At 41.5% G+C, this 22,641-nt stretch overlaps 1 protein-coding gene and 1 long non-coding RNA gene across 8 annotated transcripts in view; one reads left to right on the forward strand and one right to left on the reverse strand.

The window, feature by feature from the left end:
- The window catches only part of LOC119028594 (discs large homolog 1-like protein), a 122,027-nt gene that overhangs the window by 31,721 nt on the left and 67,665 nt on the right, over nucleotides 1-22,641 (forward strand). For 2 of the 6 annotated variants that reach the window (XM_037114771.1, XM_037114772.1), the window contains exon 5: nucleotides 9,185-9,307. The exons of 1 other annotated variant lie outside the window; for it this stretch is intronic. In XM_037114771.1, the coding sequence (XP_036970666.1) occupies nucleotides 9,185-9,307 (123 nt within the window). Of the gene's footprint in view, nucleotides 1-4,574; nucleotides 5,085-9,184; nucleotides 9,308-15,323; nucleotides 17,208-22,641 lie in introns of those variants that run through there. 3 more of the 6 variants (XM_037114770.1, XM_037114775.1, XM_037114774.1) reach the window with 3 other exon arrangements.
- LOC119028602 lies at nucleotides 9,314-15,093 on the reverse strand. 2 transcript variants are annotated; one of them, XR_005077759.1, is made up of 5 exons: nucleotides 14,793-15,093; nucleotides 13,036-13,231; nucleotides 12,118-12,932; nucleotides 9,595-9,673; nucleotides 9,314-9,490 (listed from the first exon to the last, which is right to left on the reverse strand). It is a non-coding gene; the product is annotated as an uncharacterized LOC119028602 (long non-coding RNA). The 2 variants fall into 2 exon arrangements; XR_005077760.1 differs by lacking the exon at nucleotides 13,036-13,231.

Consider the following 22,641-nt stretch of genomic DNA (forward strand, 5'->3'; position numbering starts at 1 on the left):
GATTTGTTCTTAAGGACTTGTCTGCTTAAATAAGGGTTCAATAAAATGAATAATAAAAAGCAAAACTTCTGCATATCACTGAAAAGAGAAATCTAAATGACAGCCCGAGCCTGAGAACAAAATGTCTGAAATACTCTTGGGAGAGACGTCTAATTAAGTCTGTGGGCTATGTAGTTACTGATTCAGAGACGCAGGGGGAGCTGTATGATAAATCACACAGGCACACTTGTTTTTGTAGTTTATTAGGACATTGTATTGACATTATATTCACCCTCTGGACGCTACATGTCCTTTCTCTGACCTGGTAACTCTAACCTAATTCCAGCCTCTTTACCCTAAACTAAAACCAGATTTCATCACCGATTTGATTGTGGGTCCCCACACTGTGACTGTGAGTACAGGCTTTGTAATTAATACACACTTCATACATCTCTGGCTTTCTGCTGACTACCTAGAGAGATAGCAAGTCAAATGCCAAAAGGTCAAATGTCACATTAATGAGACTGACTGCGTGACTGTCTGGCTCTCTGTAGGGGAGGTGAATCTATCTCATCTCTGAGGCTGCAGGCTGTATTTGTATCATAGTGGTGTATAATTTAACTTTGCTTATACTCTGCTAGACCTAAACCTTACTTCAGAGCAGAAATGCTGCATTTCTGACTTACAATGTCAACTATAAACCATGTGCATGGGGGTGGGTGTGGCTCAGGAAACGAGCCAGTGTCTCTTTGTCAGAAGGTTGCTGGTTCGATTCCCCTGCTTGGCATGTGGAAGTTTTCTTTTAACAAGATAGTGAACCCCAAACTGCTCCTGATGTGCTGGTTGGGACCTTACATGTCAGCCACCCTCAACGGTGTATGAATGTATTTAAAAATTACTGTAAGTCTCCCTAAATGTAAATGAAATGTGTATAAAAAGTGTGCTAAGAAAACTCTTCCTTACATTGAGCTTATCATGATCTCTTCAGATTCAGCCCTCCTCCTCATGTACCTCCATCATTTAGGGCAGTAGTCTTTAATAATACATTCATTCACATAACATCAGAGGCCTCTCGTTGATTCATGTGATCAGTGTGTGACAGAAGCACAAATCATAAAAATGATAATGCAATTATAGTTAATAATTAAAGACATAAAATGGCATTAAAACATTACTCTAAATGTGTAACTGTTACATCACAGCAGCTGCAATATAAAGATTAAATAATACAGCAGCTTATATCTGTAAAATATGTCAGAAGAAATTACATTACATTTCTGACTTCTATAGAGTGGGTAAAGGCTGTGTTCACTCTCTGTTTTCCATGTCCAATATGTGTTTAGGGGAAAAGAGATCCAGGAGAGGGCCACCTGATAAAACTTACTCATAGCATGAATGGTGCAAAACAGAAAGCAGTTCAAATTGAAATGCCCTGAGAACATCACAGGCAAAAGAAAGAAATGATTACTTTTGAAAAAGATGACGGTCAAACTTGTTTCCCTTGTTAACACCAGGTTTTAGACCTGTAATGACTTGCTGAATGCACGACCCAGACACCGCACAGATAAATATAAACAAGAGAAATGAGACTTTTGTTCAAACTTCACATTGTATTATGCGATGTCTGTTTCTGATGATGAGGGCAGCAGATCACAGCTGGATCTGCTGTCAGTTGGCTTTAACAGCTGGAGAGACTTTTGATGAATTTGTGCCTGCAAACGTGCATTGTGCTAATATTGCTAAAGGCACACAGTTACACTGGCACATTACATGTTGATCAAACACCTGCACATGAACAAAGAACTGCATTCTGTATCCCTATTGCCTCCTGCTCAGGGGCACAGAAACCAGTTCTACTGGGAGAACGTCGTTATATTATTTAGCGACGATAAATGAGTTTAATCTGTCTTCACTTTGATATGAAACTCAAGTGATGTTTTGATGTGTAACTGTAATAACTTGAGACCAATAACTGACCACCTCTTCTGAGAAATAGACAGCTCTCGTGTGTCATAGCTCATCGCTCGTCAGAAGAGAGCTTTGTGATGGCAAGAATCAGGCTGATATTATGACAGGGACATTTCTTCTCTGACATGTCTTTACATCACTTAAAGTTGCTACAGTTTTTGTTGTGATATCTTATAGCCTCTCATTTATTTAAGGTGTTAGGTGTTGAGCTGTGGTTAAATGAAGTTGAGATGACATCTGAGTGCTACAAAACCTTTAAAAGGGCTTTCCACACAATGCAGCATTTCCCATAGGATTTTGTGCCACAGAAGGATACTTGGCATGTCCTCTGGCACAAGAAGAGCTTTAGATACACATGTTTGTACAGAGTTGGTCTTTAGCAATTATGTCCATGTTACAACCCACACCAAAATTGAGTCACAAGGGCCACATTCATATTCAACGGGCAGCGAACAGTCGCCTTTGTGGGATGAAAAAGTTAGGGAGAGTGTGAGACTCATGAACCGATAATTAGGGCAAACAAAAGTCTGATTCATATGTAAATCTCCACGTCAGTTCCACTGTTCCATTTTTGACTTGACTTGACACATTGAAATGTATGTAACATTTCTGGCACACTCATCCCGTTCTGTGTGTGTGAGTTGGCATGGTGTGGAATTTGTATAATTTCAGATAAGAGAGTTTAGCGGTCCTTTAGTGTTGTCCTTTAGAGGTCGACTTAAATCCCTGCTGCTTCACTCCTCTGGCTGCGGGAGTAGATCTAGTGGCTGTGTTGCTCTTGGGGAGATCTTTATATAAAGCTGCAATAACATGTTTAGTGTTGCTTCTCTTTGGAATGCATATAGGGGAAACACTACACTCTTATTTGTAGTCTAATGGGAACTTTTCAACCAGCTTTGTAGCACTACAGATTTGGCAGTAAATGCAAATGAACATTTTACTTTTCTGCCAGCAAAATAGCCCCAGGTGATGTGTCCTCTAGCCAATTTTAGGGCTCTAAGCCAAGTTTTTGTTTCTATTTGTCACCTAAAATGTTTTCAGAAACATTATTTTCTGTTTAGCCCAATTGAGAATGTTGAGAAACTGCATGTGGGTGCCATATTGTTCCTGAAAACAGAGGCTGAAAAACCTCTGACCAACATGTAAAACAAGGCAGAGCTGATCAAATACGATCATTGACTATTTCTCACCTAAAATGCTGTCAAGAGGTTATGTTAGCTTAATGTTTAGATGTAATACAATACTTTTTGTGGCCCCCTAATTGTTTCCTGTTTAAAACAGATAGCGAGCCTAAACCAGGTGCCGCCCAAGTGTAGGTCGTTTTAGCAAAAGGAAACACCACAGCGCCTTTTTCTCTGTTGTCTCTGGTCAAGTCACACCAATTTAAAAAGTTTTTGTTTTTCTACTGCATAGTCAGCTCAGATTTATGCAAGGGCTATCTTTAGCTGTCCCTTTAACCTTGGGTTAAAGTCAACTACAGTACCTGCAATATACTGAATGAGTGGCTAGATTATACTTGGATGGATTTTTCTGTGTCCGTGCTTTATTAGCTGCGTGAGTCCTTGCTGAAATGACTTTGTAATCTTGGGGATGATATGATCAGAGAACCAACATCCCATTCCACTCGAAGCTTTAAAAATCCTCCTCGAACTCTCTTTATCAGTAATTGCTCCTCTGACCGGGCTCATACATTTAAAAGGTAACATTAAAGAGGGATAAAGGACTTTGCTGGGATTCAATTCATCACTGTGCTTCCTGGTGGGAGTGAGTGACCCTGTTGTGAACAGAGGGGCCGTCCTCTCAGCTGCTCAGCTGGCCAAGTTACACACCATGTAACCACAATGTCACAGATACATAACTAGCTTAAGACCCGTTGTTCGCCCTCTCCTCAGCTTCACTGGCTCTCTCCCCTGTGCTCTGTCCAGTAAAGCAGAAAAAAAACATCAAATAATTTTTCTAAAAATGATGACAAGAAGCGAGGTATGTGTGTGCGTGTGAATGGGGAATGAGACGAGGGAGAGGGAGTAGTGAGAGCTACTGTAGAGTGAGGCGGAGATGTGGAAGAGAACGAGGCATGGTGAAGGTACAGAGAGATGAAGAGGAGAGAAAGAAACAGTGATTCCCTGTGGCAATCTTGTCTCATGTTCACTGTCCTCATTCAGTTTAACGTCTCATTTTGCCTAAAAACTTCTGTCTCAAGTCAGGTCTCTATGCATGTGTGTTGTTATACGTGTGTGTGTGTGTGTGTGCTCTTGAGTTCACATATGTAGAATACAGGAAGCTCAGGAAACAATTACTACCATGCTGGGTGTACACCTGGGCTGCCCCATGTGCTTATACACAAAAACTGCATGATAAAAACATTTCATTACACATGCATGCGCGCACACACACACACACACGCACACACACACACTCTCTCTGCTATGCTCTTTTATGCTTGCTACAATTTTGCAGTAATCCTTTCTTCCTTTCCAGCTTGACTTAATCTTCTGGACTAACCTCTTTCTTCTTCTTTTTTTCTCGCCTCCCGCCTACCTTCCTATACCTCATCGTCCCAACCTTCTCTGTTCTCTTTTTGCCCGCTCTCCTCCTCTCCTCCTTCTCCTCCTCCTCTCTCACCATAGAAGTATCGGTATCAAGAAGAGGAAGGGGCATCACCAGGTGCCCCAAAACTCCACCAACACCCTTGCCATCAGCACTCAATGGGATTCAGAGAACTGAGGGACGGAGGGACCCTGGGGAGGGATGGAGGGACCCTGGGGAGGGACGGAGGGACCCTGGGGAGGGACGGAGGGACCCTGGGGAGGGACGGAGGGACCCTGGGGAGGGACGGAGGGACCCTGGGGAGGGAAGTTGGGACCCTGGGGAGGGATGGAGGGACCCTAGGGAGGGATGGAGGGACCCTAGGGAGGGACGGAGGGACCCGAGGGAGGGAGGGGGGGACCTGGAGGAGAGACAGAGAGGGCGCCGGGCCCATGGAGAGAGAAAGGGAGCGATCACTGGGGAGGGACGGATCTCTCCGTCGACACGGTGACCTGCGGGGTGCGGCGCTGGTTCAGGTGGCGGAGCGACAGCTGTCTCAGATTCAACACGTTCACGGATACGTCACTCACGCGCACATCACACCTGCTCAGGTAACTCACTCTGGATGTCTGTCTCCGTGGCTTCAGCTCTACATCAGTACACACATGACAAACACACGTGACATGCACGTTATACTGACACTGTCAATCTCTTCCCCATTGTTTCTGCATGCTAAAGCTGTCTACCTGTTTTAGAAACACACATATGGCTCAGCACTCAGTTTAAGAGATTACCAGAGCTGTAAGTCAATCCACATGTCAAAATAACGCTGCTGAAAAAATGCTGTGCAGCTCAGGCCAGATGTTCCTGCTGTTCTATGAAAACTGATATTTGTTCATGAGTTGTGTACCAATCCCAAATGTTTCCAATGATAATAAAACAAAGAGAGATCCAAAAGTTTACTCAAGACAACAGTGCATTTCATTTGGTGAAGGGCCATTGTGAAGCTCAGTATAATGGGTTAGTTTTTTGCCATCTTTAAAGTGCCTGACTCCACCACGTTAATCCAAAAATGGGCTAAAAGGTGGAGCCTGTTGGAGCGAAACCGAGCCAAATGAAGCCTCTTAACTAGCAGCTAGCTCTCACTGAAAGCAGCCAGCTTCTTAATCATGTATAAACTTGAGCCTTCGCATAGTTTAAACAGTAGAGTTGTGTATATATATATATATATATATATATATATATATATATATATATATATATGTCCCATACAGTTGTAATGGACAGGGAAATACGTAGCTATAGAGAGGCTGTAAACATGTTTATTTCTGCTGTAAAACTGGGCATTGTACTATGGGTGACCTCTCTTGATTGACTCTAGCCAGCCTCAAGTAGCCTTTCGAGGAACTGCAGTTTTAGCTCCTCGCGCTGGCTTCATTTTTTTAGCCCCGGAGGTTGCCTCTTGGCTTCAAGTCACTGTTGACTGATTGTATTTAACTAGGGCCACAATCCTTCCCTAACCTTAATAAGGACCTGCCAGTTTGGTTAAACAAAACTATGAGGGAGTTCTCTTTAAAGACATTGCAGGGAAACAAATGAAATGCACTGTCACTGATAATTTTACTGATGTGTTCAGTGTGAATATTTTGTGATTATAACAATTTGTTATTATGTTATCAGAAATGTGATTTGGGCAGCAATACATTGCCTTTCATATGTACCTGCTCTTGGAAATCAGTAGTATAATAATCATTTATTTATAGAGGACCAGGTTGCAAGGCTCTTGTTTTTACAGTTAGATCACTGACTTTCCCTACAAATAGTTTTTGGGAACTTAAGGCTTTTGGAACCTTTTTTGAATGCCGCTTGATAAACTGTGAAATTATAATGCAGCCATGCTTAAATTAATCCTGTTTGTCACAGCCCCTGAAAAGATGACATGTTAGAGATAAAGCAGAAGTAATACTTAATTTTTTCACAATCTGGTTTCATATCAGCTTTAATACCATCAGCTTCTAGTTTTGAAACCTTTGGCTTGACATTGTGTTGGTTGAGGTGGCACATACACCTCCCATTTAACTTCAGATACGTTCGGGGAGTAGCAGGACCTGTTTCCACATGGCTCCAGAATTAGATGGGTCTCTTTTGAAAGTATTAAGAAGTCAAGGATACTGGCCTAAATTTTCTTCCATGCAGAGAGCTGTTCTTTGTACCAGGAGAATACTTGTGCAGAACGGTGCATGCAGGGATTCAGCCGAATGCTTGTCCCATTTTTTAGTCATGAGGCCCATTACTATCTCTGTTCTGCACTCGGTCTGTGTCCGTCTGGCTCCCTCTCTCTTTGTCTCTTTCTTTCTCTCCGTCTATCTCTCTCTCACACACATGTAATCGCACAGCGTAGCCTGGTAATCTTTTTATTTTGGTTGATTGGGCTGTATCTGTCTACAGATTAGTGCTTACATCACTGTTCTCACACAGCTCCTACCACACACACGTGTTTCCCTGCTGTGCATGCACACACACACACACACACACACATACAAAGGCACACTCCTCATTATGCTTCATTATGTGTGTGTAATCTTTTGTTGACTCTCTATTTTATGCTATCTATAGGTTTTATTATGGTAAATCATAATTACTGTCTTTTATTTGTGGAATCTAACAAAAGCAGGACCATAGATTATGCAAATGAATAACATACAAAATAATGGTAATAATGATAATAAAAAGTAAGCCCCAAAAACATATACAACAGAGCATAAGACCTGATAAAACAGCGTATGAATAAAAAAAAAAACTAAAAAAGTCCCAGGATTCCTCTCCCACTGTAATTTCCTCTCATTTTCTTTGACTTCTTGTCTCTTTTCTGTCATTGTCTGTACTTCTTTGTATCATCATCTTACTGACATACTCTCTAAATTCCGGCACGAGTGATCATCATGTATTTTTATTAAATCAACACGTACATTGTCAGTAGAAGTGCGTGTGTGTTTTGGCTGAGATACGACAGCCCTCAGTGCGCTGCAGGCAGTCACAGCTGAGGAGTGCTTGTGTGTGTTTGTCAATGTGTGTGTGTGTGTGTGTTTGTGTGTCAGTGGTGTGTCAGTTCCAAGTCATTATACACTGTCATTCGTTTTGTCTGTTGCACTGACTCAGTTGTGCCGTCGCTGCAAGTTCAAAGTTTGTCTTCAGGAAAAGCCCGGGACATAACTGAAGTCAACTGAAGGCTTCATGTTGATGCCGTGCTGATGAAGTGTTGGTGTGTAGCTCCACCTTGTGGTTGGATGTCAGCATCCCATTCCTCATTTTTAAACCCAAAACATGTCACTGTGGAGGGGCATGTCAGGTCAATATGGGTGTTTTTCTTGATGTGAGTGTCTTTCCATGATAAGCTGCTTATTGAACATCCCATTGTTCAGTAAGCAGACAGCTGCTTATCAGGGAGCGATGCAATTATGTGGCAGTTATGCAATTATAATTATATTGTGTTTGTTTCTTTTTTATAAGTATATGTACAATGAAGTTGTACTGTGGGGCAACAATGTACAGTTCTGGAAAAACAGCTAAAGTCTTTTCTCTATTTCATCATCACTCTTTATAAACAGATTGATTTCAGCTGCTCGTCACCCGTCTTTCTAAATAAATGAATAACTCTGTTTAGGTCAGTTTGGTGAATGTGTGTGTTCCTGTTGGTATATTTGGGTATTCAGGTTATTTTGAGAACTCCTCCTTCCCAAATGGTGTGTGTGTCTATTCATATGTATGTGTGTCTGTGTGTGTGGGTGTGTGTGTGACCACAAGTTCTGGAACTGGCTTGCTTCTGTATGACAGATGGACCTGCCACCTTGTTCTCCCCATGTAAATGTTCCCTTCCCTTCCTCTCTCTCTTTTCCCTTTCTGTCTCTCTTTCCCTCACCCACACACACACACACACACACGCACACACACTTACATTTTATCCTTCCTGTCATCTGTAATGTATTTTAAGTGCACATTTGTGTCACTTAAATAATCCATGCATATATAACATCTTGTGTTGTGATGTAACATCTATATTTTTAAATGTGGCTCACTGAAAACTTTATCTACTCTGCTCTAAAATGACAAATGAAAAGATTAACAGCATTTTATTCAAATTTGAGATCAAACTAAATTGATTAAAACCAGAAAGACTTTTTATCCCGATATGTTTTACCATATATTATTATAAATGTGTGATTGAAACACTCTACAACTATCATCATCCATAAATGGTGTTAGTCAATAGTTATGGCACTGTAAACTCTTTATTTTAATAAGACATTAGTTTATAAACATTAGTTGCAAACTTATGATGGTCATGTTTGTTGATGAACTACACAGTACATTTCAAAGGATCATAAACATCAGTTTACAATAAACAATTACTTAATAAATGGTTTATAAAAGCATGTTATTATTTGACAGTTAAATAAGGATTATGGATTAACTGTAAAAGTACCATTTATTCATGATAGCTATTACAAAGTGCTTGTCTCATGCACTGTCTCTGTTTGCTTTTTTAAAAATTGGTATCCACAAGAACAAATGATAGATACCTTTGTAACTGCCAGGATGTCACCTGTACACTAAACAGACTGCAGTTTACAGTGCAGATTCGACTGCCACAGGTGTGTGTGCATGCGTGTGTGTGTGTTGCACCCTGCTGAGCTCTGTCTGTACATCGTAGGTAGAATCACCTGAGGTCCCCTTTGATGACGAGGCATGGCCTCACCCAGAGGAAGAGAGGCTGAGTGAAGTCCCAGCCCCGCCTTTCTCCTCCCTCTATTCACACAGCCACAGCTACTACCAGGTAACCCCGCCTCTGAGCCCGTCGCATGCCGTCATAGCTCTGTTCATTTGTGACGATGTTGGTTTTCAGTCGTTTGTCGTCTCTGAAGTTCAGGTTACATGAGCATGCAGTTCCTTTTTTCTGTTCCCTGTTCGTTCTCTTCTGGTTGTTTTTTTTAGACAGTTTTTGCAGATTGTCCAAGATCTGTGGGAGTTGTTGGATTCGATGAAATTCACACAGAAACATTTTAAGATGTTAACATGCAGCATTTTAACATCAATAAATTGTTAGGTAATAAGAGAAGCAACCTTAATAGGACACTGTTTTCTGCTCAAATGAAGCTTAAGTGCCGGAGGTCTCAGTGGCAGATGGTGCAAATGATGAAAACTGAGGGAGAAATAACATGTTTATTCCCCTTAAAAGGAGACACAACTGGAGGGAAGGCAGCCGGCAGGGAACAGACACATTTAGTATCCTCTTAAGGAGCTTCACTCTTTAATTTAGAGAAACAAGTGTAAAATGAAACAAAGCACATCTGCTATATATTATTTATTTCCCAATGATTTCCTCCTTCTGCTGACATTTTGAAAATGCTACATGTAACATCTTCAACAGGCAGTTTCGCTGCATGCTCACTCGTTGCTTTTATCTAAATAATGTGACATAAATCTACACCATCATACCCACCCTACTGCAATTATCTCCCCATGCCAGAGAACTTTTGTATTTGAATCTTGGTTCTCTAGGCTATATTAACACAGAGCATGTTTATGATGTGATAGTTGTTATGTTGGAATGTGATGTAATCCTTTCCTCTCTTAATAACTTCTGTAAATGTTGAGTCAGTGTAGAGAAAGTTAAGGAAGATGACCCCTCATGTCCTCTTGTCAGATTAGTTTTGATGTAGTTGCAGTTAGTAAACTGCAGGAGGCACTAAAGGCAGAAGAATTACCACCATACTGCTCGGTGCCTGAACAAATCAAGATATGACTGTCCCGAGATCATCATTCAACTGTTTAATTGCAAACGTCATGAGAACAAATGAGTGACTATTGCTGGGCCAATAAATGAACAAAGGAGGCTTATTGTTATAGGTATTGACAATCATATTTATTGTCCACTGAGGAGGAAATGCAGCCAACACTGCAGCAATATAATTGACTTTCCTTAAATAACTCCACTACCGAAACATATATCTGCTGCAGAGGAGAAACAGTAAAACATCACTCACTTGTCTTTGCTGTACCACACAAACAATAAGACACACATAGGCCACTCAGAGTGGCTCTTAGTCATTAAGCTAATGCAGATAATTAGGAAGGAAGGAAAGCCAGGGAGAGCCAGGGAGCGGCAAGAGATGGGATAAAGAGAGAATTAGAGGCAGACAGACACAGAGACAGAGGGCAGATTTGTTGCTAGATGTTAATCAGCCTGTCAGTCAGCCAAATCACTCCTCCCTCAATGAATCCTTTTTTTGCCTCCTGCTGATACAGTAATAGAAATTAGGAGTCAGTAAGACTTTAAAACTGCACTTACTGTAATTTGTAATAGGAGTATAGTGGATTCTGCCTCAGTGTGGAAGGCCACAGTCGACCGAGACAATCAAATCAGCTATAGTACATGTGCATATACACTGTGTTACTCTTTGAACCCAAAAATATGTATGTTTAATAGGAAAACAGCAGGTCACAAGTTGCAGTGGGTCCTTTGGGGAACAAAGTAGCTTATTGTTATTTAGACATTCAAATGTAAAATATTCTGCATATGATGTGCTGTGACCATTAAAGCAGAGCAAAGATGGTGTCCGTTCTTGCACTCATGGTGTCACCTCATTGCTGTTTGAATGTAGCCATCTAACATAGTGAAAGTTCCTCAACCGACAAGGTAGCTTAACAGGGAATATTGACTTTGTTGGAGTTGTCAGTCAGGACAGATGGGACCCAAATAAACAATCAACTTTTCTTCAAAGCAGTGTGAAAAATGTAGCCATTGTAATTGTGCCAATGTGTATTATGACACATGACCAAAGAGGTTAAATGATAATCACTTATTTGAGTTGAGTATTTTAACCCCCAAAATAAAACAAATATCTGATGGCTTTAAGTAGCATTTGATATTCATTGCATTATGCTGCCATTACTTTATGTTTTATTTCAGATGTCAGATGTTTAAAACTGTAATAACTGATATATTTTTGCCACTTTGGCCAACAGAAACTGCTACACGATGACTCTAGATAGAGAGCAGCATTATGTTTCATTCAGAGCAGTGTTTTTGGCCACCTGGTGGATTGAAGTTGAATATTCACACTCCTTTAGATCGGCTTTGATCTCAACTCCTGAGGAAAATATCTGACTCTTCCACTACAAAGTACTCCACCACGTTCACCAGCTAGTCGCTGATTGTGTCAGTTGGACATTAGGTGTTGAGCAGGTGGTGTGTATTTTTAGAACTTTACAACAGTGAAGTTGTGGCTAACTGCTAAACAATGAGCTGAAAGATGCCAAAAAGCTCAGTGGAGCAGAGTAGGGCTGCAGAGTCAGACACTTTGGGGGTTCAGCACTACAAGCAACCACTTCCACATTATGCAACATTATCTGATCCATTGTCAATATAAAGTATTGATTATGGGCAGCTTTAAATCACTAAGTGCAGAGAATAACCCTTGCTCCATCCCTAAGAAAAACACCCAGGCGATCCCTGTCCACAGACTGAGAGGCTTCATACTTGTCCTGGCCTACTGGGATTCTTCTTTTGCTTGAGCTGCTGCTTTGCTTGCCCCACAGTGATTCATGTCTATTTCTCTAACCCTCAGTATAAATGGTCCTTACCAGAATCTGAAGGGATCTAATGGAAGTGCTGGGGAGGAGCCAAAATGGATAGAAACCAGTAGAATAGACCGCAGTATAGATCTGTATGGCCTCTGGTTTACAGTGCTTATAGCTGCACCAGCGTCCCTTTACGGCTGTTGACAACACAAAGCTGAGAGTTATTACAGTTTTATTGAGAGTCATGTTAAAAGAGCTTATACAATGTGACAGGGCAACAAAGGGAAACAAATATGTTAAGACTTTGGTTGGCCACCAAAACATGTTTGTTAGGGCTGGGTAATATGGCCATAAAATTGTATTTATCATGATATTTTTAGTTCATAAAATGACACACAATGACAATGTATATCTCAATAGTTCTGTATCTCCAAGGTACTTAATTAATGATAAGACTGGGCATCAAAGTCAAATATCACAACATTAGGTTCTAACGTTATTTCGCTCACTGCTAAAATCAGTAGGGATGAAGCCTTAAGTCTGTATTATGGCCATATATACATAACTGCATTGTTGTTGGGTATCTGTGCCAACAGGATCAGACTGTCTGGAGCCTGTTGAGCTGGAACCCAAAATAGGTCTTGGGTCAGTCTGTGGCACAACCACAGCCTGTGCTAGAGAGGGAGCAAATAATTTGGTAAAACGTAAAGACAGCCTTTGTATGCTAAGCTCTCAATCATTAGCCCGGCCTACCTGTAGAGGATATGAGGGCAAAGTTGGCTCTCTCAGCAGTCGGACATTAAACATGCATGATGTGTGCTTTTATTTAATTGGTCCTGAAATATTAATAGAGCTGGCATTCACTGGCTGACATTTGACTGGAGAGAGAGAGAGACAAAGTGAAAGAGAGAGATGCTTATGAAGTCATGGTTGGTTGTGATATGGCTACTGTGTCAGTGAATTGTTGCTGTGTCAGCTGACATGTCTGTGTGTTGTTCTTTCTGTTCTGGTGGCTGGCTGCACACACACTGGCTGCAGAGGGTGACTGGCATATGCTAATGATGTGGCTCCAGTTGTCGTTGATGATGGCTTCTTACTGTGCATTCACGCTGCGGGCAACATGATTGATGTATTGCTCTATCGCTAATTGTTGTGGCCGTCAGGTTACATTGGTGTTCTGCAAACATATAGTTTTCACACTGCTTATGTGCTGTTTAAGAGTTTGTAAATCTGCAGGCATTCACCAAATATCCTACCATGGACAACTTAATGTATATTTTATAGGGATGGTGGTCTAGATTTAGTTGTCCACTACTTTGGTTCAGAGTGAAATTTGCAACAACAAATGTTTTTAGTCATATATCTCAACAACTGTCAGATGGTTTGCCATGAAATTTCGCACAGACATTCATGTCCCCCTCAAGATGAATCCTAATAGATTTTAAGAACGGTTAGTGCCATCATCATCATCATCAGATCACTTTCAGTGTTTCCATACCTGCAGAAGTAACCACATTCCCACTGACCTCAGATGATTTTTTTCACAAGTATCACCATGCTAATAAACTAAACTAAGAAGGTGTATATGTGCCACATACTGTGCTGAGCATCACCAGGTTAACATGGTATGTTAACATACGCATGAATGTGTATGTGTTGTGTTGTTCTGACTGAAAACAAACCTACCTTGGGGACAATAAATCTGAATCAATGTTAGAGTGCTGGGTAAACGCTTTATATTAAGATCCATGCAATAAGCATTAGTCAAAGATAGGAAAGGTGATTCAAGAGAAAGATAGCTGTTTCTTGATTTCTGTTTCCAGGTTGTCAAATACTTCTGCTTTGGGCTTTCCGAATTCCAACTCAAAGCATCGGTATTTAATAAACCTGGGAATGAGACTCAACAATCAACCATCTTCCTCCGGAACTGAGTCCCTATCTTCAGAGGCAACGAGGCCCTTTCAGGTCCTTGCAAGATGGTTATTAACAATGATAAGTCTATGTAAGTTTTAATAGTAGCATCATAAACATGTTATCTGTTGGATTATAAGCCATTTTCAAGCACTGTTAACACCTGTTTACACTTTACACAAGTTGCACTACATCAGAATATTAGTGAAACCCTGAGTTTCTTACCGAAGTATTAAGTGTTACCAAATACTAATGTTGGCATTTAACTGGTATGTCAAAGTACATCCTTTTGTTGCATAATCTCCTGTCATTATGTAATTGTGCTTTGTTACTTCAATGAATTGATAGTAATGTGTGCAATGTGGAATGGCTGCAATAACAGCCATAGCCTCCATATTACAACTTTGCCTTGGTAGGATATAGGTCTTGACAATATCGTAAAATGTATGTAATTGAATGTGAAATCCTTCAGACTGTCAGTCACAGTCCACTTTTTGCCCCCACTTAAGACTTCTAGGTTGCCCCATGACTTTCTTTAGGTATTGACAAAGTTTACGGTTAAAATGATAATTTACCAACGGAATGGATTAGGATTTTTAATATCTGTAGCCCTTATAGTCGTGTAGCAGCTTGGCTAGTCTGTAGCTATTTAATATTCAAACTGTTAAGTGGTAGGTACTGTACTTCTCCAAAATATCACTCTCACCCACTCAGCTTCTCTGTCACATATCAGGCAGTTGTCCTGATTTTTTAAGTTTAAAGTATAAGAAATCTCAGAGACATGTGTTCGGATCTTAGGAAACAATACATTAGTCAGCCAGGTGTACCTCAGGACTCGAAAAAAGCTGTTGCCATAGATACTGTTCCCAAGGAAACAGGAAGAAGCTGTGACAGGGGTCTTGCCCCACCTGTGGCTAATCCTCAGGGAGGCTACGACAGATGTATAGGCTAACTGTACACTTCAGATGCTTGGGGAAACTGTTTGAAATATCTTTGTTCAGCTTGTGCTAGTAATTGCAGCTATAGCCACAAGCCTGGCTGCTCTTTCCATTAGCCCGGACATGCTCATTCATTCAGTGCATGCTAAAGCCTCTAGGCCTGTATGGCAGGTTACAGGGATGCTGTGAAGACACTTGCTAGCCTGGTTGTGTACTTTCCTCCTTTCCTCTCCCCTGTCTTCTCTTTTCTTTTATCTCAGTTGGTGCCCGGCAACAGCCTGTTGTTTTCCATTCTGGAGTCATGCGCAATGTGTGCAAGTCTGTGTGTGTGTGTGTGCGTGTGTGTGTGTGTGTTTGTGTGTGTGTGTGCATGCGTGCATGAGAGAGAGTGAGTGAAAGTGTGTGGGAGAACTGGGTGCTGCAGTGTCTAGAAACAGCCTCGGGAGAAGATATCTCTCCAGCACACACACATATGCATACACACGTATAAACAGCAGACCTATCCACTGATGCACCCATGTATTTGACACACACACGCACATTAGAAATTAGAAGCGTACCTGTCGGTACTGTGCTTCAGTGTGTTGTTGCTGTCACTGGGTGAAACCTGGTGAACGTCTCTCTTATTCTGCTCTCGCTTCTCTCTCTCTATGTCTCTCTCTCTCTCTCTCTCCCCCCGCACACACACACACACACACACAAACACACACACCAAACAAATGAATGTCTAGCATTCAATTTCTAATTCTGTGGCATTCAGCTGTTTTCCACCTCTTCACCTGCAACAGGCATCATTGCAAATGTTTGAGTGTGCATGCATGTTTGAGGGTGTGTGTGTATGTTGTAATGTAGGTGGGGGTTCTGTTTTGTCATTGGCTGGCTGGAAAGTAGGGGCGTGTCTTGTACCAGTAATGATATCTGACAGTAAGAGAGGGAGCGAGAGAGAGAGAGAGGCGTCGGGTTGCAGCTTCAATAAAAGACTGGAAAAGACAATTTGCTGAGAGACAGAGACACAGAACGAGAGACAAGGTGGGTGTGGGGAAGGCTGAAAAAGGGGAGGGGGAGACCGAGAGACTGAGCAATGCACTGTACTGAGTGAGAGAGACGAGAAGGGAGAGTGAGACTTGGAGCGACATCACAGATGTAGAAGGGAGGGGAGGAGAAACAGGAGTTGCAGAGTGATTCTCGCAACCATCCACCTACTTCAGATGCTCTCCTCCTCGCCTGCATCCTTCCACCTCCCTCCTTTCATCCATCCAGCCAGCCAGCCCTCCCTCCTTTCTTCCTTCCATATTTAATGGGAGCGCACACAGTGACAGAGTGGAGATTGACTGGTCATCTCCTTGGACGAGAGAGGAGGAGGGAGCGTGGAGGAAGAGGTGGGGTGGAGAAAGACAGAGAGAAAGAGTGAACTCCCTTAAATAATCAATCCTCATATCCTGTCGTTGCCTGGTCCACGCTCCCCCTCACTTCTCTCTGAAGAGAGGAAAGAAAGGAGTTGAGGAGAGGAGATTTTGGATGGGCAGAGATGAGGATGCTGGACATTTCTCCTGGCTAGAGAGAAGATGGGATGATGGACAAATGGATAGACAACAAAGCCACACGAGCAGATGGATTGACAGGTAGATGGATGCACAGCAACCCTGAGAGACCGACTCCAACTCTGAGAGGACTCTGTCTACCTGCCCTGCACTTTCTACCTCCTCCTCCAGCTCCTCCTCCAGCTCCTCCTCCTCATCGCTCCATCTGCCAGCTGCTCTCTCACTCCTGAGGGAGCTGAAGAAGAGAAAAGGGAAAATAAAGAGATAATAATATTTAGAGAAAGCAGAGAAGAGAGGATGGAAATATCATCAATAGCAGCCTAATCCTCGGCAGAACTGGTGACAGAAGGAAGAGCTGGACTGCGTGTCTGACAGAGAGAAAGAAAGGGAGAGCGAAGCGACAGAGGGGAGAAACTAGAGATGAGGCAGTGGAGAAGTGCGACAACATGAACTCTATCTTGTCTGTCTAAGGGACGAGCAGACATCAGAGACCATGAACTATATCTTCGGCAACAACACCCTGTACCCCCGCAGTGCGAGGGTAGGCGGGGCGTCTGGGGGTCAAGGGGCGGGGCTAGGAGTCAAACAAAAACTGGGACCCAAGCGTGGCTCCTCGGAGGAGCTGGCACCTCCCCACACCTCTTCCCCCTCCACCTCCTCACCCGCCTCCTCCTCCCCCTCCACATCCTCCTCTCGCTGGCAGCAGCTCCTTATGTTCTTCTCCAGGAGGAGTGCCTTCACCGATTGTATCAATGCTGGCCAGGTAACACACACGTCACATGCTGCGTCTGTGCTTTATGCTTGAGGGGTGTAGGGGATCAGGGTGGGAGGCATGTAACTTAAACTGGGCTTTTTGTGTGTGTGTGTGTGTGAGTGTGTGTGTGTGCGTGCGCGTGTGTGATTACATTAGCAATCATTCTCTAGTTTCAGTTTCTTAGCCAGAACAGAGAGGCAGTCAGGGGCAGCAGGTAGGTTTTAAATTGAAGTTGAAGCAGCTCTCTGTTTGTGGTTGAGATTTTTGATAATGTTGTCATGGAAATGAGCCTGCCTGGCACAGTGTCTGAGACCCAGAGAGCCGGTGTGTTGCCATGGCAAAGCCATCATTTAGCTGATGATTGCATTTGCACGTTGGCAGTCCAGTGGCACTAGATGGTAAGTCCACACTGAAATCAAAATCCCACCATGGAAAAGAAAGCTGTGTGGCTGACCTCGCCACATGTTCATATGGTCCCATTTGTTCTTTCTGGCTCAATAAGCCATAGAAAACACTGAAGTGTTTATATATGTTGTGGCTTCACATTTCCTTTAATAAAGTGAATCAAATACTGTGCCATATGAAAGTGCGACATAACTATAGGGCCTACCTACATAGCAGACATAGCAACGCCATAGCTACCTCGTCAAAGATGTACACTCACCAGCCACTTCATTTGTTGCACTTACACAGTCTAATATGGTCCAGTACAAAAGCTATGCTATGAGTTCTGCCTTTTAAAGATACAAATATAAATATAAATATGGATTGACACTGTCAGAGAGGTGTTAATTTTATATATATATATATATATATATATATATATATATATATATATATATATATATATATATATATATATATATATATATATATATATATGTATACGTGTTTCTGATATCTTTGACCACTGCATTAACACACATGAGAGATAGACAGATAGTTATATTGAGGTTCATCACCACCAATAAATATGAAGTAGAACTATACCTTTCTGACAGAGTCAAAAAAAAAATGAAAAATTATGTTAAGTTTCAGAAAGTCAGTATTCATAGTAGATCTTTATTGGATTGCATTACATTGTACTGGTGTAATGGTTTTTAACCACTTGGGCTGTGCCTGCAAATATGTCGCATCAAAGCTATTCACAGTAGCAGCTATGCTAACTGTGATTGGATGCTCCAATATGTGAATTTGTGACACAATGAAATGATACTTACTGCGCCAAGCAGGACTGGAAGTAAAATGGTGCCAGCTTGAAGAGCTGTGTCAGCCCCTTGCTGACATGTAGCTAGTGAAAGGTCACATTCACCAGGTTCATGTCATCTGATTGTCCCGTGTCTCCATTACGGTTCATACCATTAAGATGAATCAATACATTAAAACACCCAAATTGCAAAAACATGACTGATCAAGGCAGCAAAAGATCAGCAAATCATGTGTTCTGAGGTAAATTTACCGTTTTTTTCAAAGTAGTCGTGATTTTGACGAGCGCATGAATGGATAAAACTGTGATTCTGTGATTGTGCCATTGTCATGGGTTGTGATTGGACATCTGTAATGTACAACATGACTGGCTAATGCCTACATTCATGATGCAATAGCTCAGACAAATCAGCCTCTCACTTAGCCATGTAGTATACACATTTTGCATGAAAATAATTTAAAAAAAGAGTTAAAAAAACAAAGATTGATATGCAAAAACTTAACTTATGATGTGGCCAGTGTAACAGCATTTATGACCTCTATAGAGATATTGTATTGAGACAGCAAGAATCAACTTGTGTTAACTTGGTGTACAGCAACAAGCACAGAAGTGGCTCTGTATAGTCACTGTATATCACAAACTAAGGGCGAGAATGCACATCCGATTACCTTTGGGAATATAATGAAAGCGTGATATGGTCTGATTATGAATGACAGTGCTGCAGTGCTGCTGTCAGTGGGTGAAACACAGTTATTGCCAAGCTATAACTCAAACCCTATATTTTGGCTGTGGGTCTGCCGTTAACCCTACGTGTAGAGTATAGATCGAGCTGGCTGTCGATTACATCATCAATGTAATGACTTTTCACATGCTGAGACAAAAGTACTTAGTTACAATGGTGCTGATAGAAAAGCTTTGCTATAATAATGATGGATCAAGAATATGTCCTTAGCCCACCTGGGTGGATAAATGAGGGGAAAATATTTCCACTGATTCGTTGGGGGATGTTGGCCTGCAGCATTGTTGCTGACAGAGATCATAAATAACATTGGCATCCATGATAACCAACTTGAGTCATCACACCAGCAGCTTGCGTAAATCACTAAACTGATGTCCAAAGCAATCTCCACAGCCTTTGAAGGACCCAGTAGAGCAGGACTGATACCTACCTGATAAATATCTTTACAGGAAGCACCTCTGGTGTAGACAGAGGCTGCAGCAAACAGTTGCAAGTTATCTTGTGCCTCTCGGTCTCCTCACCACTCCCATAATTCCAATAAGACATCAAAGATTCCCTCTGTCTGTTCACATTCTTTAATCCAAAGCACATTTTCATCCCTTTCATGTAGTTTTGCTCCATGTACAAGTTAAGCCTTTTCACTGTTTTATTCACTTTTAAAATGTGCACTATCTGGTCCTGGAAGACTGTCTGTGGTCTTCATATTAAAATCAGTTTCTACAATGTAGAGCCCTGTTTTAGTATATTCTCCCACCCTGGGACAATGTATCACTAAAATTAAAACATGAACATGGAAACCACTCAAAACAATCTTTGAGTCCTGATTACAAAATCAAGGTTATATACAGGTATATGGCAGTCTACTCATTTGTCCACAAAGTTCTGTTGGTTTTTTCAGATGCAGTTTTTAGTTTCTGTGTTGGACTGAGCCAGACTGATGTACTGATACTATCGACAGCTGTTAGCCGATATTATTGGCTGATATTGACCTGTCATAGATATATTGGAGATATATCGTAGCCCGTATATTTGTAGTCTCTGCTCTAAGCTCTAGTTTCAAACATCATCTATGACAGGACCTTATAAGAATGGAGACAGGAGAAAGGAAGCCATTTTGAGTAAAGTCCATAACCCCAGAGATGTCGTCATTGTTGTGACACATGACCCGCCCCTTCCTCCCAAAAGCCAGTCATGTGCTTTATCAAAGCTGAACTGGGAAACATATAAGTCAGTTGCCTCGTTTCACTGACACAGGTGAACGCTTGAAATTTGAATCAGTTTGGTGCGACTGCTGACAAACTTCTTATCGGCAAGAAAGAGGAAGAGGATCATGTTTATGTACAGGATTACCAAGGACAGTGAGGTTATTCAATCAGTACACATTCAACTAATATTTGTTCATTTGCAGTTAGATAGTTTCATTTCCTATCCTTTTTGGAATTCTTTTTGGTATGGTGAAACAGTGCGCATGCCCTGTAGAAGTCTAATTTGTGGGAATAAAATCATTCAAACCTTATTTTGGACAAAGTCACTGAACCTCATAAGTGTTTTTTATTAGATTTGACTGGTAATTCTATACATCATCAAATTATGACTCCCCTCCCATTCAATTAGGTAGGGCCTGGTCTTGTTCCTTGGTCCTGAAACAACTGCTAGGGGGCATTGCCAAGATGGCTGCTGAGTAGTCAGACTTGCCTAACAGGACTTTGGTTAAGACTGTTTCAATCTGTTGCTTTTGTTGATGCACAAGCTTTTTGGTCACAGCCAAGCCGGTATTATATCTTTAAATAACAGGTTAAAAAAAGAATAGTGTTTGTGCTATAGATGACAAATGCAGAATGGCCACTATTGGATCCAGACCGGTATTATTGATCTAAAACTCCTGAGTGGACGAGGGACCACTCTCAATGTTCAGCCCTGCAGCACTTACAGTATATAGCTGTCTGCAGATTTACAGCACGGCCCATGGAAAAAGTTATCCCACCCACACCCCCCTGGCCTGCAGTAATCGTATTGGCCAGTGTTTTCCCAAGGTGTTGCCATTTTCCTGTCTAAGGCACTTACTGCATGAGTGATAGGCCATTACATTACACACACGCAGCTGTAAGTCCTTTTGATTCAAGAGATTGTTTTTTTCTTTTTTAACTATTTGATGGAATTGGTTTGGAACTGCTGATTTGGCCTCATAGGTCAAATTAGAAATATACCATTACTCATTTCAAACTCTGTGTGTGTGTGTGTGTGTGTGTGTGTGTGTATGGTTGAACCAAACTGAGAACACACACACACACACACACACACACACACACACACACACACACACACACACACACACACACACACACACACACACACACTCCTCTTTAATCAAATTAATCAGCTGTACAGAGTAAAACAATGTGACATTTATAGGTCTGGAATACTTTAGAGCCCAGACATCGTACTTTATCTCAGTGGAAAGCACTTATTGCAAAAAACCTTCTCTGTGGCTCAAGTGTTGTCACAAGTTTGTTTCTAGTGAGAGTCACCATTGTGATTCAATCGTGAGTCGATTATCTACCTTTAGAGCCAAGTAGTTATTAGAGCTAACTGATTGACGTAGGCCAATGTCTTAGGTACCAAAGCATTCTTCTTTCCCCCGTCTTCCTTGGCATCGTTTCAAGAATATTTGCGTCCAAATGATGGCGCTTGAACTTTCCCAAAAATGGAGAAGAGACAGAGCATGCGTATAAAGCTTGAGCGCTGTATACAAACAGACAGTAGAAAGAGAAACCGAACACAAGAAGAAGAAGAAGATGAAAATGGCTAGTGCAATGGCATGTTTGCTCAGCGTAATGGCAAAGGAGCATAATATTTTGCACTAGTAACCCTAATAGGCTAAATATCTTCTGTAGCACGAACATAAGCATGTAGTCCGCCATTGTTGTTGTTATGAGAAATTGCGGAGTTAAGTGGTCGAAGGCTAGAGGTCGACGGGTTGCTTTCCAAACGAGAACGCAAGGGCGACGTTTTCAAATTTTTATACCCTGATAAATACCCTGTTAGAAAAAAAAAATGCGTTTACAGGATCCATTTGGATGATCTGCCAAAACGATGTAAAACATGTGCGTTTACACACAAATGTGTTTCCATGTGGATGGCCCCTGTCCCTGACAGTTGAACTTACTGGAGTCACTACTTCATAGCTCCTTGTGGTCTCTGTAAATTTAATTTACACAGTTTGAAAAGAGTTAGTGAAGCATAGTTGCATGATTTATTGTATTGTTTTAACTCCAGAAATGTTCTGTTTCCCGATAATTGGGCCCTTATCCCATCTAAGGCCATTTTATACTGGAATTAAACAAGGTCATTAACAACAGAGGGTTGCATGTATGGTGGTTTCTATACTCCTTCATGCTACACAAATTACAGATCATATATCCAGTTATTTATATACAGAGTTACATAAACAGGTAGTTCATCTTTTGAGTCTGCATCAGGATGAATGTAAACAGCAG

The sequence above is a fragment of the Acanthopagrus latus genome, chromosome 11, assembly GCF_904848185.1.
Source record: "Acanthopagrus latus isolate v.2019 chromosome 11, fAcaLat1.1, whole genome shotgun sequence".
NCBI classification, from domain to species: domain Eukaryota; kingdom Metazoa; phylum Chordata; class Actinopteri; order Spariformes; family Sparidae; genus Acanthopagrus; species Acanthopagrus latus.